Genomic DNA, 24469 nt, shown 5'->3' on the forward strand with positions numbered 1-24469 from the left:
CTGCATGTAGTGTTTTTAGCGTTTGTGACCCATTATATGAATATTGTATAACAATATCAAGATACGTATATTATCTTATTATTCTAGTCTTCTCAAAAATACATCTCCAAAGACAAGTCAAAGGTCTACAGTTATTGGATTCTCTGCAAGTGATCAGTGGTCCACTGTGGTTATTCGTGTGATATTTGATAAACCATGGGTAATTGTTTTATATCAAATATGTATACTTTGGAATACACATAAAAATCAATTTAAATTTGTTTTAAGTTAATTAAAAATATTTTGTGTATTATTAAATGCGAAATCGGTTTTGACTGTTGGAAAAACTGCTTTTGGGAATTTTTTTGCCAACAAAAGAGGTTGAATATTGCTCTCGATGCAGTGACAGTAAACGAAAGTATCATTATATTATATTTACAGCTACATATATATATATATAACACCGTTTCTTTGGCTTTCTACGTTCTCTCGGGTTAGTATTCCCTTGTACGCAGTAACAATAATAAAATACGTATACATATAATGTTTATATATATTTATTTATTATACACATATTGTGAGAAAGACTTCGAGTGTCACTATACACGTACCTATATATCAGTTGCTATATATATAGGGTTATTATTCTTCGGTTGATATATTATGGCGGAGAAGTCCAATACGATATTATATAACATCTCAATCTCAAACGTTTTTCAAATACCGTCAATAAAATATTGTTAATGAAATACGAGTATGCAGAACAAAACGACTGTGAATAAAACATAATGATATTGCATTATTATATTATTGCTTATATTAGATAAAATTATTGATTATTATATGTTTTCTCATCATCGGTCCGTTATTTCACACGTTTATCGATACGTCTCATCCTCGTGTTTTAATTTATTGATTTTTAATCACACACATGAATGAATCACTATGAATAATTAATCACATGCTTCAGCAATTGGTATTATGCTTAATGGTTTCATGATATGAAATGTATACATCAAATTACACTTTAACTTTTAATGGTATCTACTTTTATCATAATAAATTTGAGCGGTTGTTAAAAAATGTAATAAACTCCCTATAATATAATAGTCGTAATTTAGATCGTAATTATTTTTCGTGATTTCGAAACGCGTATTTAGGTACCTTATGCTTCGTCTATAATAGCAGACGTATTCTTATAATTGCGTCAATGTGAAAACAGCTTTAAGAGGGTTAAAGCGTGCTCATATAAGTTTTGAGTATTACGTTATTACTTAAACCAACGTCATTATTTTAGGGGTTATCAAAGTTTGTACTTATCATTACGCATGGTAAAACACAGGTCCTGGGCAGATGAGTTTGCTCTATATATGAGTAAAGACAAAGGGTGTATCCTTATATATTATATAGGTATAGTTTGTAACATATGTTGTAGACTTTTAAAAGTTTTGTAAATCTTCAGCCGAGTTGATAGTTTTAAATACTATAAGATAGGTAGGTACTTTGTAACTTATAACCATACGTTTCATTTTTACGTATAAGTATACTGAGAACTTCAAAGTTATATGTTACTTACTATCGTAACTTATGACCCACAATAATAATATTTCTTGTTTTGTAAACCAGAAAATAAAATTTACATTTGAATACATTTCATGCTTATTTGATGTTTACCAGAATATAAAAATATTCGGCTGTAGGTATAATTATCAAATTCTATATTTATTAAAAGCGTTTAGTTTAAGTTTGAAAAGTATTCACATTTACAAGGCATTCATGTAACATAAGGCCTACTATAATATTATAAAGTGTTAATTATAATCGAACATGTATAGTGTACCTACCTACATAATGTATCTAAATAAATGTTAATTTTTTAATTTGTTTCATTAAATGCTCAGTGCTAACCCTCATTTTTACTTTAATATCTGATTAAATTCAAATTTTAATTTTAAGAATTTTTAAGTATACTTATGTCAATCAAATTTCTGATTATACTACTTTGTGGCGATAAAAATTTTAGATTTTTTAACGAGAACATTCCTATTTTTACAGAAAATCATTTAACAGGTAATTCTCTTTAAAATGTTGTTGTATATAAAATGTACAACCGTATAAATCAAAAGTATGATGATTGGTTTCTGAATTATTAAAATATTTATTCAAAGGTTAATAATCCTTAAAAATTGTTATACTTTTTACTAAAATATAAACTATATATAATATTATATTTAGTATCCATTTTACATGAATAATTCTCAACAATTTTTATATTGATAGATAACTGATGTATATACTAACATTTTAAAATCACAAAATTTCTCATTTCTACTAAATCCCAGTACCATAGGCATTTTATTCTTAGCAGACAAAACTATAAAAATTCAAAAACTATTCGTTCGAATTTTGATTTTGATACATTAAAATTCTCAAAAAAAAAAAAAAAAAATATCTGGGAAAGGGAAGGTTTCCATTTGTAAAACTGAAGTTTCTAATGTAGCAAGATCATTCTTCAGTGGTATATTTTTTAACCAATTTAAGTTGTATACAACCTACAGGTGTAAATGACTAACTACTTTGTTCCAATTAAAAACAGCACATTATCTTATGGCTTAAAGTATTAATCAGTAAACAGTAATCGTGTTATATGTGATCAATAAATACATCTTATGTCGTATTATTGTGATAACAATAATATTACAGAGGACTTTACTGTGCGTAAAGTATTTAACAACTGTTAGATTCGTTTGTATGGCGGTAAATTTGTGTGTGGTGTATGGGGGCTCTACATTAATACATTATGGTTCTATCGAATATATTTTAAGCCCCCCTGCTCAAATATTTGCCAGAATTCTCACCTAAATATGCTGAGGATATTTACCAGCTTAGCCGTTGGTCGGTATGATTTACGCGCATCGTACAGCTATATAATAACAATATTATAGTACAGAATAGATGCATAATAATAATATAATAATAGTGAACGTGGTGTTGAACCTATGTGTAGAGAAGGTGGGTGGGCGGTCGTGGGTACCACGTACTACCACGGTGGCAGTGAAATATCGCGAAATGCAAATGCGAATATTTTATTTCGGCCGTTTTATTTTTCTGACCAGTCTAAGGCTATAAGAATTCTATGTACGCGCATGCGATAAATATTGTAATAAATATTTTATACAAGAATTGCGCTTTAGATGAGCAATAAATCATGCTTGGATCTAGTGGCCATTACAATAATATTATGTTCGGACCAGGTAGAATATAGATAGGTACATACAACAACTGTGTATGCGTATAGCCACGTAGGTCTATTGTTTACAGTCATAGTTTTTGTAAAAAACTAATCATGCATATTATTGTCATGTTAATACGCTATGTTGAACTTAAACGAATACAATAAAATGTTGTATTTTACATTTTGAAAAAGAAGTATTTTAATCTTAGCACTTCATAATCATTGCTTTTAACACAAAACATCTATAATTTATTTTATACACAATATGTCATAAGGAGTTCTATAAAATACCAATTTCCCTAAGTTATAAAATATATACACATTGGTATACTGATTATTGCTAATATTAAGTCATTAGTTTTATTTCGATGTTAAATTGTTCATGTCAAAATCTTGTGAATAAATGCTTTTACATCTGCCAACTCCTGTAAAATTAAGAAAAAATATTGTTTATAAATATTATTGCCAACTTCTTATGTGATTTTCTATATGATCATGTGAGTATTATAATAAACTAGATGAGGGATTTTCAAAGTATTTCGGATCATTGAAACTCAACAATTTATTTCAATTTCATTAAATAAAAGTTATTATTTGAGTTATTATTCATGGAGTTCATTTGAGTTTACCTGATCGTTTTTGATTTTGCACACAGCTATTATAGACTAAACGCACATATACAATTAAAAAAATTTACAAGACGCAGATAATGTATAGGGATTACATTTTATGCAATTCGGAAGAATCGAACCAGCAAACTTTATTTGAATCTCACATTTATGTGCAAAATAAAAGAAAATATGTTGTTTCACCGAATCCATATGTCATCTATTCACGGATTTATAATAAATTATTACTTCTTGTTATTCTTAGCAAACTATATAAAAGAAAAAATTATGCCAAGTACATCCTAAATTTCATCAATTATCTACTAATAATAATGTCATATCACAATCTTTCAGATTAATTTGTATACATACTTTCTCATTTGTACGATGCAGCAAGCCTTCGTAGCTGGTGAATTGGCTTTTGGTGGTAAATTCTTTTAGTATTTCTGATGTTTTTGCGCCCCATACGTAAGGTATGACCGGGTCTTCCGTTCCGTGACATTGGAATATTGGAATATTGGTGTTGTTTGTGGCTGCCTAATAATGAAAAACAACAAACAATATTTAACATAGAAATTTGGGTGATATTAATAGCGCATCACAATAGTAGGTACCATTTCCTGAGTACTATGAAGTCTTTTCTCAAAAAATTCAAATTCGCATTATGTATACCAATTATTATGATTGGTTATAGTTGACAGCTTTATTATATTTTCGAGGTTAGAACGAAATGTTCACTATGGGAAATCAAAGTAATGTTCTATCTAAAATCATCAGTCGTCAAGTCATATTTAAGTTCAACTGCTTAATTATCAAGGACGATCTCATGAGCTTTTATTTTTAAGTATATAGTTTATGGTAAAAATATTGTGGCCTATCTGATGTGTGAAAATTATTTACACTATCAAGGCCGATCTTATGAACTATTCGTATAAATAACTAGTCAGAAAGACGGTACAGTGTAGGTAGATGAAGAATTTTTAAAAGTTAATGATTTTTACACAAGTATAATTTTCAAAATTCATTCTAATGAAGCACATTTTATTTCGTCTTGAAAAATTGGAAAAATTTGAAACATATCGTCCCATCGGGAATCGCCAGTAAGTGCACACTAATCTACTTTAATGATCGTATGTGTTAGCTTTTATTTTATTCATCACATACAATAAATTTCGATTTTGTAAACTATGATAAAATATATAACTCAACTCCAATTCGCCAGTAGAAGTTCACTTAAACAACATTCACTGAAAATAATTAGGAAAGTAATATATGTTTTATCTCATTGTTTATTTTCTCTAAAGTGTATTTCCATTTAGGTACTTACTTACCATACACAAAACAATTATCGTTTACTTAATTAATTATTTATTACCCATGTGGCTGTACGGAAATGCATAAAAGTAGTTCATAAAAATACCATTAGTTAGAAAAAAAAACTAAATAGTTGTTATTTAAGATAAAAATTTACTAATAAATAGAACATTAAATCTATAATTTAGTAACTTTTTACCTCGAGTAGTAATAAATAGGTGATAAAAACGTTACCGTTATCTATTACAAAATCATAAGACCAAAAACAACTAATGATATTAAAAAATTAATTTTATTAAAATCAAGTAGGTAGACATATAAGTATTATTATCTATAAAGTTAAGTTATTAATAATGTATACATTTTATTTTAAATATCATATTTGCAAAATGTGTACACTTTAAAGACACAATGTGAAATTGACTTGGGTGTCCACTTTGGAAATTTATTTACCACTTCACGTCTTAACTTTAGAAGTTTCATAACTAAGTGCATTTTGAATGAAAATTAATTATCTTAAAAATATTATCATAGTAATAAATACTCATTCATTTTATAATTTTTTTTATTCCTGTTATTAGGTTTTTAGTTTTTTATTTTAAGTTTATTCGTAGGTGATAAAATATACATATAGCTGCTAATACAGCAATAATAATTATAATAAGTATTAACAATAATTAATTAATATCTATACAATTTAGGTCTGATTTTAGTGAGTGCACCTTGTAATTGGGTAGGTCACTTTTATGGGTGTATTGCAATTTGGATTAAAAGTCATTGGCTATGAGTATACATAGAAAACAAATGGATCAACAGATATAAGCTAAGCATTTTATGTATAAAAAAAAATCCTGAAGTATTTTAAATCCCTTTAACGTTATGCGCTTCTACATTAAATCGGTTTTAAATGTAATAGCTTAGCCCACGGTCGTACACATAATATTTCGTTAATAATTATATTACAGAATTTATCGATTGACGGTGGAATTAATAATTATTTATAAGTATGCTCGTGATTTAAATACATTTTGTATAGTTTTACGAATCTATCCATAATGTTCGTATATATCCGTTTTATATATTGAACAGAACAAGAAACTTTCGTTTTATTTTTTTGGATAACTTTTAACATTATAATATGTATATAGGGACATAATAAAATTTTTTATGGCATTTCACACAAAAATATATATATATATTTTTAAATTTAGTTAAATAATTTTTCCGTATTTAATGATGTTTTCTTATAAGTATCTACATATTTAAAAATTAATTCCAAATGAAGAAAACGATCGGTGGTGGATACACAAATTTCAATATCACTGCATTTCATTAATATACATCGTTCAATTATCCATCTATAAACTACTCGATAAACTAGAACACCCATATTGGTGTATTATGACCGTACTCGTCACTCGTTTGCGGCAGTGTTTGTTGTATCCTCAGACATCAAACGCGCGTGATTCAATATTTTTCGCATTATTATTTGATCTTTTTTTTTTAAGTACTTAGATTTTTTTTGAGCGCGTTCTCTTTCATAGACAACATTTCTAACTATCGCCATGATATAACCTCAGGTGACTTACGTCTGGGAATGTCTTGTGTAATGGTATCCAACAGGACATGATGAAGATACCGGCCAATGGCCTGTGGTACGTGAGTGCGGCGTACAGGGCCAGCGCTCCACCTTGCGAAAAACCACCCAGCAACAATTTCTTTGGAGGTAACCGAGTCTTGGCCAACTCCTCGTCCAAAATCGTGTGTATGTTGTCCACGGCACGCAATATGTCCGATTCGTTTTCCGGCGCGTCTTCGTTCAAAGTCGACAAGTCGAACCACGCCGGGATAGCGAACCCCTTGTTTAACGTCAACGGTATCTTGGGACTTGAAAATAAGATGAGAAAAATAAAAATAAAAGTAAATTTTGTCAGCATAATTTCAGTTACCATATATATATGTTATATTATGATATAATTAAATATTATTGTTATGTTATATTGTCAATACAATAATCAAATGAACCAGGTTATCGGTTAATCGATTACGACGATTTCCCGGTTAAAAATATTAAACTATTGAGTGTGTGACGCAGTGTACATATAGCTTTTGTGTTAAAGTGAAACTATATGTACCTATGGGGGAGGGGGGCTAGTGGAAAAATATTTCTGAGCTACGTCAACGAAATAGGCGTTTTGAATTAGTAATGATGATGGAAAAAACAAAATCAAGTGTCGGAAACAATAATTTTAAGTGATACTCAATAGTCCTTCAAATGGAAAAACCAATATGATGATGACCTGTGTTTTTGTATACACTAGTTATAATGATATTAGACCTTAACTGTCACTATTGGAACTATCGCGTTTTACTATTATCGGATGGATCCAGCAAATTACAGCAATGACAAATTTAATCTAACGACGTAGACATGTTTACGCAAAAACAAGCAAAACGGCATTACAGAGTGGTTTTAGAGTAAAAACACTTGTTATACAATAATTTATAGAGACAGTATTTTGGAGACAACTTTATCAGGGTTTCGTATTAAACTAAATATCTACAGCTCGTTGTAAAAGACACAAAACATTTTTTTTTTTTTTTTTAACTAAGTGTAACTTTTCAATACCCTCATCAATATTTTTTCAAAAAACGTCAAGTGGCTGTTTCTAGTGTTCTATAAATGCCATAATCAGCTATGATTTTGCTCTAAAACCACTTTTTAATAACAATTTGTATTTTTCTTAGATATATCTTTACAATATTGAAAACGATTAGCTGTATAAGATCATCTAAGATGGTGAGAATGGTAATAAGCTCTATTTTCTATGTATATTACGATAATTTACTAAACTCTAAAGATTATAGTTGTATGACATACAAAAAATTAATTTATTACCAGTATGCATGTATTATACATATTTATAATTAAGTATAGTAAAATAAATGTATCTTCCTTCAAAAAAAAAAAACACATTTTTTCATAAAACATATTTTTTTAAAGAATCTGATTCCAATATCTCCTTCTCAGAATTGTATGTGTGTAAGATGATAATAATTAATATAAAATATTTTAAAAAAACTCACGCAGAAGGACAGATAATTTTGGTGTTCGGTTTACGTAAATTCGTCAATAACTCCGCCCAAATGCTCCTAAAAATACAAATTACACAACACTATGTCAATATATCGTTATCGTTTTTTTTTTTTTGTTTATACATAATTTTATTGAATGATTAAAACAAAAAATTAAAAGAAATATACACAATGACAGCCAAAAATCATCAACATCAATAATTAAAATCAAATGGGGTCTTAAATAAACTATAAAGTAAATTAAGTTAATCTTAAATGAAAAAAAAAATTCTAAGATATCGTCAACCATTTATCCATCAATAATTTTCTTACAATTTGAAATTTTGAGTATTTTTTTAGATTGTGAGTGTTAAAATTTTTAGGAGTAAAAAAAGTAAGGACTCCATGAATTTCTTTTAAATTTAATTAGTAGTAGGTACAGTCACTAATATACATAAGTATTGAAAATAATACATGGATGGCACTTTGAGAGAGTATGCAATATCATGTTGCATTTAGTAAAGTTACAGTGAATATTTCAAGTGTAACAATGTTTTATAATTAATTAGGGGTTATTTGTTTTTTCATACAAAAACGCACTGTGTATATAGCTGAGATAGTATAGACTTATCGATAGTCAAAGCTTTGTAAATATTTATAAATTACCCAGATTCGCCAAGACCGTGGAAAAAAATGATCTGTAAAAAAAAATTTAATTAATTTATCAAACAACAAAACATTACAGTTATAAATAAATGATTTCGTAATAAGTGATACGTGTTCTATACTGCTATATAAACAAACAGTGGTGTTGATCAGTGTACATAAAATAAAATAAATATTTTGTTTTTCCCTCGATAATAGAAAGAAAAAACCATTGCACTTCATGTCCCAAAACCCCCGAGAGAGAAATAGCCAATCTTTGGAGAGAAAGATTCCATTGAGATGGGAATAAGTGTATTCCCTTTGAAGGAATAGGTGTATAACCTTGCCGATTTAAGTATGACAAATAGTTGCTCCCTACGCCTAACTAAATTTTTTTTTATATTATAACAGTATCAATTCAATTAGGTAACATTATTAGAAATTATTTATTTAGCATAAAATATTGATGATTATAAAAATATATCATTTCATGCACTGACAGAATTTTTTTTATCTAATATTTGTTCAGTTTTTATTCAAATATTATACCTAAACGTATACGAGCAAAAGATAAAATTATAATTAGTTGAAATGACTTTGAAGTTTATAAGTACTTATCATAACTAAAATTATATAATATTTTTTAAATTATTGACTATGAATTACGATTATTGATGGAATTTATTTGGCGTTTTTAATTAATGTTTATTTATAATTCTTAGATTTTTTTTTTAAATTTATGTATGATTTGACCTTGATAAACATATAAACAAATGATATTTCAACATTTTGATTTTAAATGCACAAGATACATTTCGTAATTAAAGAATACTATTAGGAATATTTGAAAATGCATCTCCAGTATGCTCGAATATAGTTATGTTCAACTTCAAATAATCTATGCAATAACGATTTGATTAACATTGCTGTCATTGGTCATAAATTGTTTGTGCACTTGTACATGTCCAAATGGTCGATATCATTTTATAGTTGAGTGTGACTTCTGACATACTGACTTTGTGATTTTTTCATGAGCTGTTTGATTTGTAATCTCATACCAAGTTGAAAATGTATTGAATTGCTAAATTTATCTATGGTACTTATTTATATGTATACCTAAAACCATATTTCTGACTTTTGTTGACGTTTAAAATGTTAAATATTTTGAATTTCAATGAAATACACTGTCTAAAAATTTTACTAACAATGAGTCAATACGATTTTTGAAATATTATTCAAAAGATGTAGCACTGGTAAATATGTGATTATTAATTATTGCTCACTCATCGCTCATCGGATAGGTGAAATTTTACATTTTTTTTTTTTAAGTTCCTAACCCATCAGAAATAAGAATGTAATTAACTATAAATGGTTTTATCGTCTTAGTCCTAGAACTCGTTTGAACGTTCAAATTAGTAAAATATAATATCAAACGATTGATAAGTTCATTTATTTTAATGTAGGTATCTACTACTTACCTAGTATTGCTTAATAAAAAAACATTATAATTACGAGTATACTACCGCATAACACCTTAGTGAACTTTTAAATTATTGAAAGTGATAATTTTTATTCTGTAAGTATAACATTGAATGATTATCAAAATTAACCTCTTCTAAAAATATTTTAACTCGCTAACTATTATGTTTCGAATAACTTACTATTAGTGTTGACTAAATGATGATACTGAATTTAATTAATAAGAAAAAATACAATATCGTAATATAGACCTGTACCATTGGGCTATGAATTGAATGTTTGATAAATAATATAATTGATTAGGTATATTACAATTTAAAAAAAATATGGCCATTGAAATGAAATGGTTTGATATAGAAAAATATATAGTACTTAAACTTCTAACTACTAATATAAAAACGCTAATAACGCGCTATAGAAAAATATGATAGAATCCATAATAATATATATCATTAACAATGTCAATACATTTGTTTTGAGGTTTGGATTGAGTCTGACTCCGTGAGCGCACGAGTTCGGGTATTAAATTGTCCGTGAACAAAGCCTTTTGTGTATATTATAATACAATAATAAATACATATTTTGGGACTAGACTTGACACAGCACTATTGCTATTCCGAAATAATGTGCTGGAAACAATAATGATGTATCGTAATATTGTATTCAAGTATTAAAACGTTTCGGTTTTGTTTTAATACGATTTACATGTTTTTACTTTTTTTGTCATACGTTTGTCACTATAGTGGGGTTTAGTGAAATACAGGCATAAAGGGAGGGACGGTTATTTATGTACTAAAAGTTAAAAGTTCAAATTAAAAAAAAAATTACCTAATAACCCCAGATCTTTGCACATTTTACATAATATGACGTCATGACGTTTCTAAATGTATTTAAAATAATCAAACATTTGTTTTGACACAAAAGACATATAGAAAAATTGTCCATTTGATTAGGTAGTTAAAATAAATTAAGTTCACATGCCCCTACATTGCCTCACTTAAATTCATATTATAACCATATATTAACGTTAAAATAATAATAAGCAAATTACTGAAAGTAATAACTAATATTTTATCAAACTGACAGAACATGACTTATCGTAAGTGTTTAATATTTGTATAGTGCGTTTAATAACACTATGGGTTTTTTGTTTTTCACTCATTTCACTGAGTTTTTCAGAGGAATCGCTAGTTTTATTCCGACGATTATAATATATACGCACGTGTAAGTATTATCCGGAGTGTTTCTTCGCGAGTAAACAAATCGTTTAAGTGTTGTATACTCAAACTATCACACAAATTAACGCACACGGTTCTCCCAGAAACGTGTTAAAGCATAATAATAATATATCAAAAGTGGGACCATAGCGTATTGTTAAGTGCGCATATCATATTATGCGTTTCCTCAGTACCCGATGACACAAGTCTGGCGATCATGAAAATCGATAGTTTTTATTCATTTACAAGTTATACGCCATATGTTGTAGGTACATAACAAATCACGTGTTTTTCATAAATACGAGGCACGCTCTTCTATGTATAATACCTTTACAACGATTTAATGAAGTAGTTGCAGGTTTCTACGATGTATTGAATTTTATTCTTCTTATATACCGATATCCAATTACAGACATCATAATGGTATACCCGTGGTACTTGTTGGTATTTGTTCCGGATTAAGACTATTATCCATTTATTTAATTTAGCAGTGTAATAATTCAGCTATAGGTTTTTAAAAAAACAATTAAACACCAACATTTTAAACACAAATTTAAAGTAAAATATCAATAACTATATTGAACTCGTCATATTTTATGTGTCTATCTAGCTATACTACATGAAAATGTATTTTTTCTATTTATTACGTTTTGTTTAAATATGGCTTGCATTTTTTTTTTTTTTTGATTATAATTAAAAAATAGGACCCGAAAATTATGTTGTTCGAAAATCTTGTTGGGAACCGATTCAACCGTTTATCGTATAAGGCTATAAAATACCGGAAACCATTTCGGATGTAGCCGCGGAGGTCGAACGCACGGCGTGAACGTTCGTTATTTTATTATTAAAACCATAAAGCTATAATTATATAATTATTAACACGATTACATAGCGTCATTAACTATTTGACACCAGATTAAATAATAATAAAAATAAAATTATAAAAATAAAAATAAAAATTATTTTTAAGTATATTGTATTATAGGTACAATTGCTTACCGTCGACGTGTGTTTGCCGATCGGAGGTATCGTTACCATTTCGTAGGTGCTCATCGTGCAGAAGAATATTAACTATAATTACGAAAACTCGACGGTAAACGCTGAAAAACGAACAGAATTCGATAATATTATTTTTTACGATTATATTATAATATATTATTCTAACATAGTGTGATCGCGATTTCCAATAATTACCCGATCGAAACGTCCGCACATCTGCGTGTGTCGAACACGAGTGTCATAAGTACTTCTCGGTGCACGTGCTCGCTATCGTGCAACACTGCCACCGCCTCCAACACTGTTACACGCGATATTGTATTTTATTATACTATTACTGGTTAGATTCTTTAAGACCGAACTGATTACGGTTTGACCTTAGAATCTTTCGTCGTAAATTGGTCTGGTTTATCATGATAGGCGAACGCGTCAAACACCAAACTTAGCACCATTATAATATTACATATTATCATTATCATTATTCTTTTATAGACCAACTATACAATACACACATACATTACAGATAATATTATGGCGATCGTTATAACAACATCGCGATATATCTATTGCACGGCTGTAGATAAATGCCTATACATTTGTTTGTTGTATGTGCGTGTGTGTGTGTGTAATTGTACATCAATAACCATTGTGCGCGACATATTATTACACCGACATTTTCTTCAACAGCTACATGCTAGGCCGATTTTGTATCGCAATTTTATGTTCTTTGAGTGTGAACTTCGTTTCGGCGTATGGAGTTTATATCATAAAAAATGGTCGTACTTTTTCATGTACCTATATTATTAAATAGGTATACTCGGTTTCCTGACGGAATAATACATTCAGACGCGGATATAATAGGTATCGCTGTTTTTTATTCGGTTGCTCATTAGTAAATAATAATCGATATCGTAAAATACCATATTATTATTGTATCGTATTCATATATTAATATACAATTAAATACAAATAGGAGAAAAATAATATAATAAATCTATCGTATCAACTCGACCTTTCAAAAGTCAAATCTCTGCCTATATCCAAATATGGAAGATTTAATAATGCATCATATAGTTTTACAACGGGTTGAGTTACACTCAAGCTGGCGTTATTACATCAAAATGTGTAGTATCATCATTAATCTATAATTATTTATCAACAGTAAATATTATACCAATAACTATAGAGTATATTATGTACATATTAATAATTATTTAGTAAAATATATTAATTCAAATCAATGCCAAAATTACAATTTATATCATTTCATTGTGATATTTATACATTTTCCAGGAAATTAAAATGTTTGTTAATTTATATATTTATCAATTAGGTAATGTTTACTCAAACAAGACGCCAATAATATACGAATATCAAATAAAAACGACTAAATCCCATCAACAACTTTCATATTATTGCTTTTTATCGCATTGTAGGTAGCTATATATTATATATGTGTAATACGTATTTCGTTACTACTGTACCATTAGCTATAGTTGAATGAAACACGTAAAACGAATTATATTATATTACGGTTCATTAATATGTCAACAAAATTAAGCTTTGTACCTACCTGTGTTTTATAATATATATATATATATATAATGTTATTGGCAGAACCTATTGTCAAGCCGAATATACTTTTTTCTGCTCTTAATTGCTCGATTTAAGGTTAGGTTAGGTACTTTCAGTTTCGGAGTTTATGTTTTTCAATTATCGTTATGCGAAATACACATTTATATTGTTTTGCATTGTATCCATTCTCCACACGTAAGGCATACAATACAAAAAAACAAAAAAAAAAAAAACGCGTAATCATTCCGAAAATTCTTATCCTCGTCCATTTTCATTCGTTCGGGTGACGCTTAGACGGTCGAACGACCGAGTGCAAGTAAATCGAATTCGACAAAGAAACGGGTACGACTTACTGTCAATCGCAATGGATGTTAGTGGTACACACCGAATGAGTGCAATCGATCGCGAAAATCTGTTTGCTTTTTCGGTGATATCTGAAACAACTTTTTTTATTCGCCAACGATATTATCATGTCGGACATACACGTCACAAATTCATAACCAGTATTATATAGGCAACGCCATCTAGTAAACCGGTTTGACCACCTACAACAACCGACCTAACATAACACCGGTACTATAAAGTATATATATATAATATATAATGTACAAGTCACATGTCTTACCAGTTATGACACAACTGTTAAACTTTGCTAATATAATATTTTGTTTATTCCTCAATTTACATGTAGAAAAATAAGTTACAATAATGTATGTTAGCAAAAATAGTTGCAAACTATTATACGTTATACACAAGTACCTTAGTACCTATTATTATATAGGTAATTATAATTATTGTTGTATGGCACTCTTCATGCTTTTTGAATGAAAAAAAAATTATATATTTAAAACTTATTTATAGTATTATAGACGCTGTAAATAAATAGTTTAATGTAGTGTAGTTTAATTAAATTACATAAGCGATTGGAGGCATAACCTTGTAAATTTTTTGATAATTTAATGCATATTTTCCTATTTGATAAATTTCCCAATACATTTTCAATCAGCAGGTAATATGTATTCAAATTATTTAATATTTTTCTTAAAATTCTGTTTATTTTTAAATCATTATAGTTTTACACCAAAACCAGTCTTACGTTTTACTCCTTAACGTGTTATCATAAATGTATTCAAACGTGTTTTCAATTTTCACGTGCATTGTTGATAACGTTTCCAAACCTGAAACTCCCAAACATATAATTCTATATATTTAGAATTTTTAGATGCTTTTAAATTTATTTAAATAAACACATAAGATTCGTTTGAAAACCGTGAAACAAGTAAGTAAGTGCAGGTTATTCAAATACTTTTGATTAATTTTCAGTTTTGTCCGCGAATCTATCCAATTTTGATTAATAAAACGTTAATAACAGCAAGTAATACAAATTAATACTACAATAGCTATTGTAATATAACATTTTATTTTTTTGAAAAAAAAATGTGTTAAACCTACTTATATTTTGTGTAAAACAAATAAATCAGGGAAGAATGTTTGGTGAATCATCTCGTATATTTAAATAATCCTAAAATATAAATGTGAAAACCTTGCAAAATTAAATATTGTACTTATGGCAGTTTCGTAAAGTTATTAAATAAATTTCGGTATAAACTATCTATCTTTATTTACTAAGAACCTAAAAATATTTATTAATAATATAGTTATTAAACATAAGTCATCAGCTCATCAAAAAGGCTGTTTGATAGACGAATTAATGAATTAAATGTTCAGCGTTTAACGAAAAAAAATGTAATATTATAATTCTACAATAGTATTTGTGGTGAAAAATTAGGTCGATCCTCCAATCAATATAAATGTGTGTAGGCTCTATTTAACTTGTAAGCAACCAAGGATACAATAACTAGGTTTTTAAAGTTTTTGTTTGTAAAAACAGAAACTTACCTATTAGGAAACAATAATCCATTTTTTTAAAAATTATTTTTTAAAAATCGTGTTTATTTTAAAGTATTGGGCTATTAATGTATATTTAGGCGTAATCTGTTTTTATTTTCTCTAATAAATTATTATTATTAAAAACAAGAAAAAGAAACTGATCATTAAAATGTAATTTAGTAATGCATATATTGTATCAACGATGTAATCATTGTATGCTTTTTCTCGAGTGGCAACACTCTTCAACACCGATGACGGTTTTTATATATAATAATTATATTGACTAATGGCTTATTATTTTGAAAATGTAATCAAATGAGAATATTGAAATAGAATTTTAAAAAAAACAAAATTAAATTTACAATAAAAATACATAAAAAACGTACAAAACGTTTAATAATTCCGTAGTTTTGGAGGATTTACATTAATAATGTAATATATGAGTGCGCGATTAATTCGATTATTATTGGTACCTAGGTACATGTTGTCATGCGTAAAAGTTATCGTATAAAATATGTTCTATATGTTTCGTCGTCGTTTGTTCTTTTTTGTGTATACGATCGTATAAAAGTGGAATTTAAAGATGAGTTTTTCAAGAATAATATCACACACCTATCTACTGATGTGGTGAATTTTAAAAAAAAGATACGATTATTAAGTTATCCTACCGGCTAAACATATATTTATGTTATTCAAATTATTAGAATGTATGGCAATCATAGTGATCATAAAATGTTAATAAAAAGTTTTAAAAATTTAAAAATTGATGAGGACAAACTTTATGCCTTAAAGATGGGCTTAATCTGTTTGAAACTTATGGCTTATATACCTACTTGTACTACGTATCGACGAAGTCTCGGCATCCTTGTCATGATACTCGAATGCTCACCGATATAATATTTAAATATTATTGTGTTTCGTTTCGATTATATTACATTGATACACTATAATACACGTACGGTAGAATGTTGTGAAATCGAGAGATTCGAAATTTGGGGGGAGGGGAGGTGATGATAGTGATTGTTTACGTTCGGTGTCGGGTGGGATACTACCGCACACGAGTATAGGTACAAAATGTTATTTGCTGCAGTTGGCATGATAATATAATACTATGATGTCAGAAAAAAAAAAGAAAAAAGAAAATAAGAAATGATAACATTTAAATATTTAATAATCGTTAGCCACTGATTTATGACTAAATTAACATTTTTAAAACTATTACTCGTTTGCGCACAAAGTCGTGTACATCGAAAACCAAATTTTTCGATACAGTTTTGGGTTTACAGACCATTAATATGACATACGTCATATTATCATAGTTTCTATAATGTCATAGTCCTATTCCACACGAGACAGGATTCGTATCATAGATTGTCCGTACTCGTGATAAAGAGTTTTATTATATTAACGATTATTTTTACTCGTGGTTTCCCATCGGTTATCGGTAACTTTTTAATCGTGATTACCATAATACTCACCAAATATTACGCGAGTCTTGAGGGACTGCAGGCTATATACAACTATGATATTTCTAATGTTACACTATTTTTGATTTTCACCAATAATTGTTAATATAATATCAATTCGTGTGTAGTAAATGTTTAAAAAATCATTACCTTACAAAAATGTTGCATATATTTTACGAATTTCCCGAAAATGTAAAGGATGAAGAGAAATTTCGTATGATTATAATAATTTTCCACTGTCGGTAATATTACTAACGCGAAAATGTTGAGCTATACACGTAATGTATACGATACGATATTTCTCTGAACCATTTTTTCGTAAATTACTCGCAAATGGGTTGTAACTTAACCACGCTTGACCGTGTGCGTAGGTATAAAACGAAATTTGTAAAAACGTATTATAATGCATAATATTAAAGCCTACAACTATAAAATAATAAATCAATGGAAATTATTGACAACACGTGTGGTCAACCCATCTGACGAAACTGTGTAAAAAAAAAACCACTATCCTTATCCATGATGGCCAACTGTTCCACCGTGCAGACCTGCAGTGGTTCTCAACTGGTGGTGTGTCGCGTATTACCGCGATGTGTGCCGCCAAACATTTTTATATTATTAACCAAACAAATCAAAGAGTTTTCGAAAGTTTCAAATCGATATTCCCGCTTTAGTCATTAATTTATGACAATATTTTTCATAAATTCTTTTATTCTGGTGTAATGTAGTGCTGCTGTTGCAAACACAAATTATTCTGTTGATGTCCGTTAGAGTGTTGGAGATGAAAATGTTTCTGTGCTTTATAATGAATCAGAACGATGCAACAGACCTTCTAAAAAATATTAAACATAACAAGGGCTTAGATTATAGTGCGTATTATGCTATGTTGTATGTGTAGGTACGTATTTTTTTAAATAGTGTTTTATAATCATTTTGTAATACTGCTTAAGTTTATTTATTTTTAACGAATCCGTACCTACTTGAGTTATTATAATGTGTGTGTGTGTGTGTGTTGAAAAGTCTTTTGAAACGATAAAACCGTATACCTAATTTTTAACAGTAATTATTTTTGAGAGCAAAAACGCTGATGACGTCTGCAGTGACTGTATAAGTGGCGGCGGTATATGGCTGCAGAGTAATCTGATCGTCGAATAATTTGCTCGTTAGCAATGTTTATATAGTTCGTTCAATTTAATATAACATACTCGAGTTTTCTTAGAGGTACAATAAAAATGAACTTTGTGCCGCTTAAATAACGAACAAACAGCTAACAAGTTTGCATTCACTGCTGAATGTACGGACACTTGTATCTTCTTCGCAGCGTTCGGATTGTTTGTGTCTTGAATGTTCACGTCATTATTAAATTCTCTAGACATTTTGAAGTGTATGGAGAGGTACGATGTATAATTTATACATACGAATCATTGCGAACATAGTTTACAGATTTGCGGACAAAACGATAGTGGTAAATGTTCTCTAACTGTCTACACATATTTGCACACATTATATTATTATTAAAATGTCACGACTAAGTTGCCACGTGGTGGAGGTGGGAGGGAAGTCTGCATTGGTTAAGCCCAGCTCCTTGAAATTTTTTTTTTTCAAATAAACTTACCATTTGTATGGCAGACTACGAGTTATTTTTCCACATTTTGGCGGTTCATAATCTATTTACCGAATTTTATGGGGAAAGACAGGGTGGTATATGAGTTGGCTCTTTCGCTCTGATAAATATTTACCGGAATCATAACGAATAATATTATGGCGTTAAAGAATTTGTTATAAAATTATTCTTATCACAACTTTTAATTTATAATTGATCACAATATATTATTGTTTATGTGAGTGGATACGCTGCTTTTATTCAATATTATAATATTTTTAAAGAATAACAAAATTAAAAGTGTTTATTATTATTATGTTATACTATTGTGTCGTAAGTATAAATTTCTCTCCCCCTTCTAAAATCGGTTCCCTCTACGCAACTTTGACCTCTGCAGCTTATATCCGTTGTCAGCAGTATATATAGTTCTCATATTGGCAGTGGTCATTTTTCGTTGCCCGCGATTATGAAAGTGATCGAATACCTACCTCAAAGACGGGACGGAAAATTGTCTCAAAAAAATGTTATAATATTATGAAATGTCATGGTCGACGAAAGTGTTCGTGGTCACGCACAATAATATCCCTTCGCGATAGTCACAAAAGTCGCCATATTCGACCCTTTTCCGACACACGATCGCTAACATTTCCGGTTCGTGATTTATCTCGTGCAGCACGACGTTTTCGCTTACCACGCCACCGTGTCGCGATCGTTTCGGAACGTTTTCTTTTTGGCGGTTTCTGGACGGTTTCCAAAATACTCCGAGACGGTCGCTGCATGAAAATGATTGGTCGGTCGTCTGCCTGAACGAATTTTTTTCGTCCCATCGCCAAGTGCATTTGCGTCGGGGTCGTCGGTCGTCGAACAAGACAACGCGACAATTCGGTCTGCGACGTTCCAAATTCAAAATCGCGTCGTTTTGTATGATACTATAATATATACTATATTATGTTTCGACCTTGTTTATTTCATTATGCACAAAATGGATATGTGCCGCACAATTGAATAGGATAGGTACATAGTATAACGTCGAATTGGAGGCAATTCGTATATTTTGAGAAGGCAACTAAAGTATATATATGCACTGGTTATAGTATACCATCAAAATCGTAAATATCCATATAATATGATGTTGATGTGCGAACAATATTGAATGATGTGTTCATTTTGTTATCAGCAGACAATGACGAAGTTTAGCATTTTATTGAATATATTAATGCATGTTTTTGCGCGATGATAAATTATGTAAACGACGTATGAACTTAATGATGTGATTTGCGTTTTCAGCCGGGCTATCGTCAACAACCCGGACGTGACGCGAGCCGCTCCTCTGACCGACATCTGGACCAACGACTTCTGGGGCACGCCGATCGGGTCGAGCAGCTCGCACGGTTCGTACCGGCCGCTGTGCGTGGCCTCGTTCCGGCTGAACCACTGGACGGGTGGCCTGGACCCCAAGGGCTACCACGCGGCCAACGTTCTGCTGCACTGCGCCGTCACGTATCTGGTGTACGTCGTGTACCGGACGCTGATGCCCGGCCGCCGGCCAGCCGCCGCCGCCGCCGTGTTCGCCGTCCACCCGGTGCACGCCGAGGCCGTAGCAGGTGTCGTGGGCCGCGCCGACCTGCTCGCCTGCCTGTTCTACCTGGCCGCGTTCCTGTGCTACACGGCGCACGTCCGGCACCGGGACAGGACGCCAGACCCGCGGCGACGCGTCGTGTGCTGTGACGCCGGCTGCCACCGTCGGACGTACCGTCTGGGTTCGGCGGTGCGCACCGTTTTCGCCGCCCTGGGGCTGGGCACGTGCTCCAGCGACCTGGATGGCCTGCCCGGCGGCGTGACCGAGTGCTGCGCTGTCCGAGAGTGGGCCTGCTTGGCGGCCACCGTGCTTATGGCGGCCGCGTCCATGCTGGCCAAGGAAACCGGGCTGACCGTGTTGGCCGTGTGCGCCGTGTACGACGTGCTGTTCGCCAGCAAGCAGTCGCCGAACAAGGTAAGATAACTGAATATTGTTGTTGAAAACTCCTATAATAATATTGTTATATTGTCATTTTTGTAGTCAGTTTAATATTATGATTATTTTTGCTGAATATCATCTATTTTTATTTTTTATTGATTAAAACCAAAAACATATTGCAATCACATAATATGTTATATATAGTTTAAATAATGATGCGATTACACTAGTAGATTTTTTATATATGTTATTGGCATAGAGTTAAAACGTGTATATAGGACCCAAATATTCCAAAAAAAAAAAAAATTTTTCCGATTTTAATTTTTGTGTAAGTACCTACTATATATGAATATCGCCTGCCCTGTTATTATACGTTTATAACCATTGTCAACACGCATAAGACTAATTTTACCGGTTTTAATTAAAATAGCGAACAGGTGTGTACAGTATAGGTGTAGGTGTCTATAGTATGTCATTGACAGAACTTTGCAAGTTATTTTTAGTTCGATAAAATCGACTTCTGCGGATAGGGTGAGAGTTTTTTTTTAAGCATTTTAACAGTTTTAAAACAACTGTCCTTAATCGAATAACCGATATTTTCAATAGGTTTACGTGTAGATTCCAATCAATTGCCAAACCTAAATATTTTACTTTAAATAGGTACCGTTTACCTTTAAGTATAGCTAGGTCATACTCGACGAGAGTTCGCGATCAGACATTTTCCGCGGTTAAAGGAGCTGAGTGGAATCCGAGTAAAATTTGATCAATCCCGAAGAACTATCAACCATGGCTGATGACGGTGGCGAATAAACAACGAGGGAAATTGTAGTCCGTGGAATGATAAAACAATTAACACCGAGTACCTACAATGTTTCACTTGACGTAAACACTCGAATATTATGGACCATTTTGAGTGGGTTCCTCGATGGACTGGGTCACACCACTTATGGCGAACACCCGTTTTTGATCCGGTACAGAGATTTTCAGCAGCGGTTACGTAGATGAGAACGTAATTTTGTGTTACCTCTTCGAAGATACTATACATAAAATGTGCAGCGGAGATGTATTTTTTAAATATTTAACGAATATCTATTTGAATAACATTACCACCGGCTTATCCAACACTTACGTCTTTTGTATAAATTTGCGTTAACGCCATTATGTTTCCACAATTTGCGTGTAGATTCTTTCTACTAGTTCAAATAGTTTGTCATGGGAACGAACCATTTTTGTCCTATATTTATGACGTACTGATAGATATATCTATGCTGAATTATTATTCACTATGATAAATTATTGTGGGGGTGTGGAATATGGAATCTATTTCTGAAGTAACTAGAAAGTATTTATAGAATAATGTACTGAGACCGTTGTAACTTATATAATATAATAATAATATTACCTTTATGAAGTGTGGATTTTTTCAACACTGTTGTATGTTTGACGTTCGTCAGAGGATCATTTTTTTACCCCTAAAAAATGCCAGATTGATAAAAACTAAAAAAAAAAAAAAATACGCAACTCGATCAATGTCAGTTCTATATTATATAGTTTTGACAGTTCTGTGCATGGCTGGTGACTCTCGTCGAAAAAGAGTTATTTAAACTATCGTTACCAGGTCCAAGGGATTGACAGTGAATTTTTATCTAAAATCATAAAATACCCATCAGAATCAACCATTAATGCATCAAACCAATATTTTTGAATTTTCTGAAAATATACATATTATTAATTTACATGAAATTCTGAGGAGCTTTCTTACGACGATAGCACGATATTGATATTCCAAAAAGATTATTCATTATACACTCAGAAAAATAATTCTTCGTGGCCCTCGTTTTAGGATAAAAAAATAGTCTCATAAAAATGTTACCATCCTATACCCGTAGATAAATTAAATGATTTATTATTTAATTGTTATTATGTCCACTGGGTATAGTTCCCATAAGTAAGTACAGACATGATTATTATTATTATTATTTATTATGATTATTGCTGTTTTATGCTAATGGAGTTTCAAAAATCATTTCGACTATATAACTTTTAACTCGAGTTCAATAACAATAATAAGCCAAGAAATGAAGGCTAAACAATAAATTCTAAATCCTGAAATTATCGTATTTGTTTTAACTAGCTACCATTCAGAATGAGGTCAATACTAGAATCGTAACCTAATTACAGTTTGTATTTGAAAAAAAATTAATTCAATTTTAGAGTTTTTAAATCTAAACTTTTGATGGAGGCTTTGAAAAGTTTACCACTTAAGGACTTGAACACAGACAGAGACAACTCTAACTTTTGAAAGATATTAGAGAACTCCTGTCATGATTACAAATTCTCGAAGGAAGTTTGTCAAACTAATCCAATAACTAACAATTCCGATATTTTAGGAGTTTCAGTTTCATTTCCATAATTGTGATATTTAACTAATTAAAATAGTATGAATTATATCCTTTGATTTCAATGCCACAAATATAACGAACATGTAAAGCATTTTATTACTAATTTGTTTTGAGTTTTGAAACTAATCTGATAATTATGAAAAAGGAAAGTTTACAGACATCAAAATACCCTTTTCATAATATTGCAAAAACTGAAAAGCGTACTCGTAATTTATTTTGTTATCCAACAGTTAGAAAACGTTAGAAAATTAAATTTCAACTCAAAATATTCATAATATTTTTTTAGTTGTTTGGAAATTAAAACTATAAAAACAATAATGCATTAGTAATTAGAATAGTCATTTATAATGTATAACGTGTAACAAAACGTAACAAAAATATTCGTATACGATTTGACAGATATTATTTTATGACATTTAATTCCATAGATGTATAGTAAATAAAATATCATACAAATGCGTACGTGCACTTAAAAATTAGGAATTTCAATAGTTTAAAACTATTATTTATAAATGTGGCATAACAGTTAACATGTTTTGTGTGTTAATTATAAGCTGATGTTAGGTACAGAAGATATATTAACTAAGACCATGTTGTTATATAAATAAAATAAAATCACAACTATATTATTTCTGAATATGTGTGCTTAACACTGCACTGCAGTACCTATTCAAACCATAACTTTTATTCACTTAAAATCTTAAAATTTAACCATATTATTTAAGAACTTAATAAAGTATTTTATAAAACCAAAAACTATGGCATTTGATTGTACAATGCGATTATAAAATCAAAAGTTTTGAGATTAATTCAAAAGTACATTATTTTATATTGAGATTTGAGGCAAAAGTTTTTATAAAATTATATTTACTGGCAGTATCATTCCCATTGTTTAATAATAAAGAAATAAGAGCTATTCTTAATCTAAAATCACGTCAACAAAACTTACGTCATAAAAATGTTTAGTACTAACGAATAACACTTAAATTGTGTAAGGAGTTTTTTTTTTTATTATAATTAACAATATG

At 30.2% G+C, this 24469-nt stretch overlaps 2 protein-coding genes across 5 annotated transcripts in view; one reads left to right on the forward strand and one right to left on the reverse strand.

Annotated features, from left to right (window-relative positions):
- Positions 1-24469, forward strand: part of LOC107172986 (protein O-mannosyl-transferase Tmtc1-like) — a 306219-nt gene that overhangs the window by 48454 nt on the left and 233296 nt on the right. For both annotated transcript variants that reach the window (XM_089225406.1, XM_089225407.1), the window contains exon 3: positions 20370-21075. In XM_089225406.1, the coding sequence (XP_089081532.1) occupies positions 20370-21075 (706 nt within the window). The remainder of the gene's footprint in view (positions 1-20369; positions 21076-24469) is intronic.
- On the reverse strand, positions 3357-12885 carry LOC107172403 (acyl-protein thioesterase 2-like). Of its 3 annotated transcripts, none has more exons than XM_089226711.1 (7): positions 12747-12885; positions 12552-12652; positions 8878-8909; positions 8224-8289; positions 6726-7023; positions 4195-4359; positions 3357-3639 (listed from the first exon to the last, which is right to left on the reverse strand). In XM_089226711.1, exons 2-7 carry the CDS (start codon positions 12603-12605, stop codon positions 3595-3597), a joined length of 660 nt encoding a protein of 219 aa, XP_089082837.1. In that variant the 5' UTR covers positions 12606-12652; positions 12747-12885; the 3' UTR covers positions 3357-3594. The 3 variants fall into 3 exon arrangements, with proteins under 3 accessions (XP_089082837.1, XP_089082836.1, XP_089082835.1); XM_089226710.1 differs by having other exon boundaries at positions 12718-12861; XM_089226709.1 differs by having other exon boundaries at positions 12552-12806.

The sequence above is a fragment of the Diuraphis noxia genome, unplaced genomic scaffold, assembly GCF_037042655.1.
Source record: "Diuraphis noxia isolate RWA-SAM2 unplaced genomic scaffold, SU_Dnox_SAM2 contig0004, whole genome shotgun sequence".
Taxonomy (NCBI): Eukaryota; Metazoa; Arthropoda; class Insecta; order Hemiptera; family Aphididae; genus Diuraphis; species Diuraphis noxia.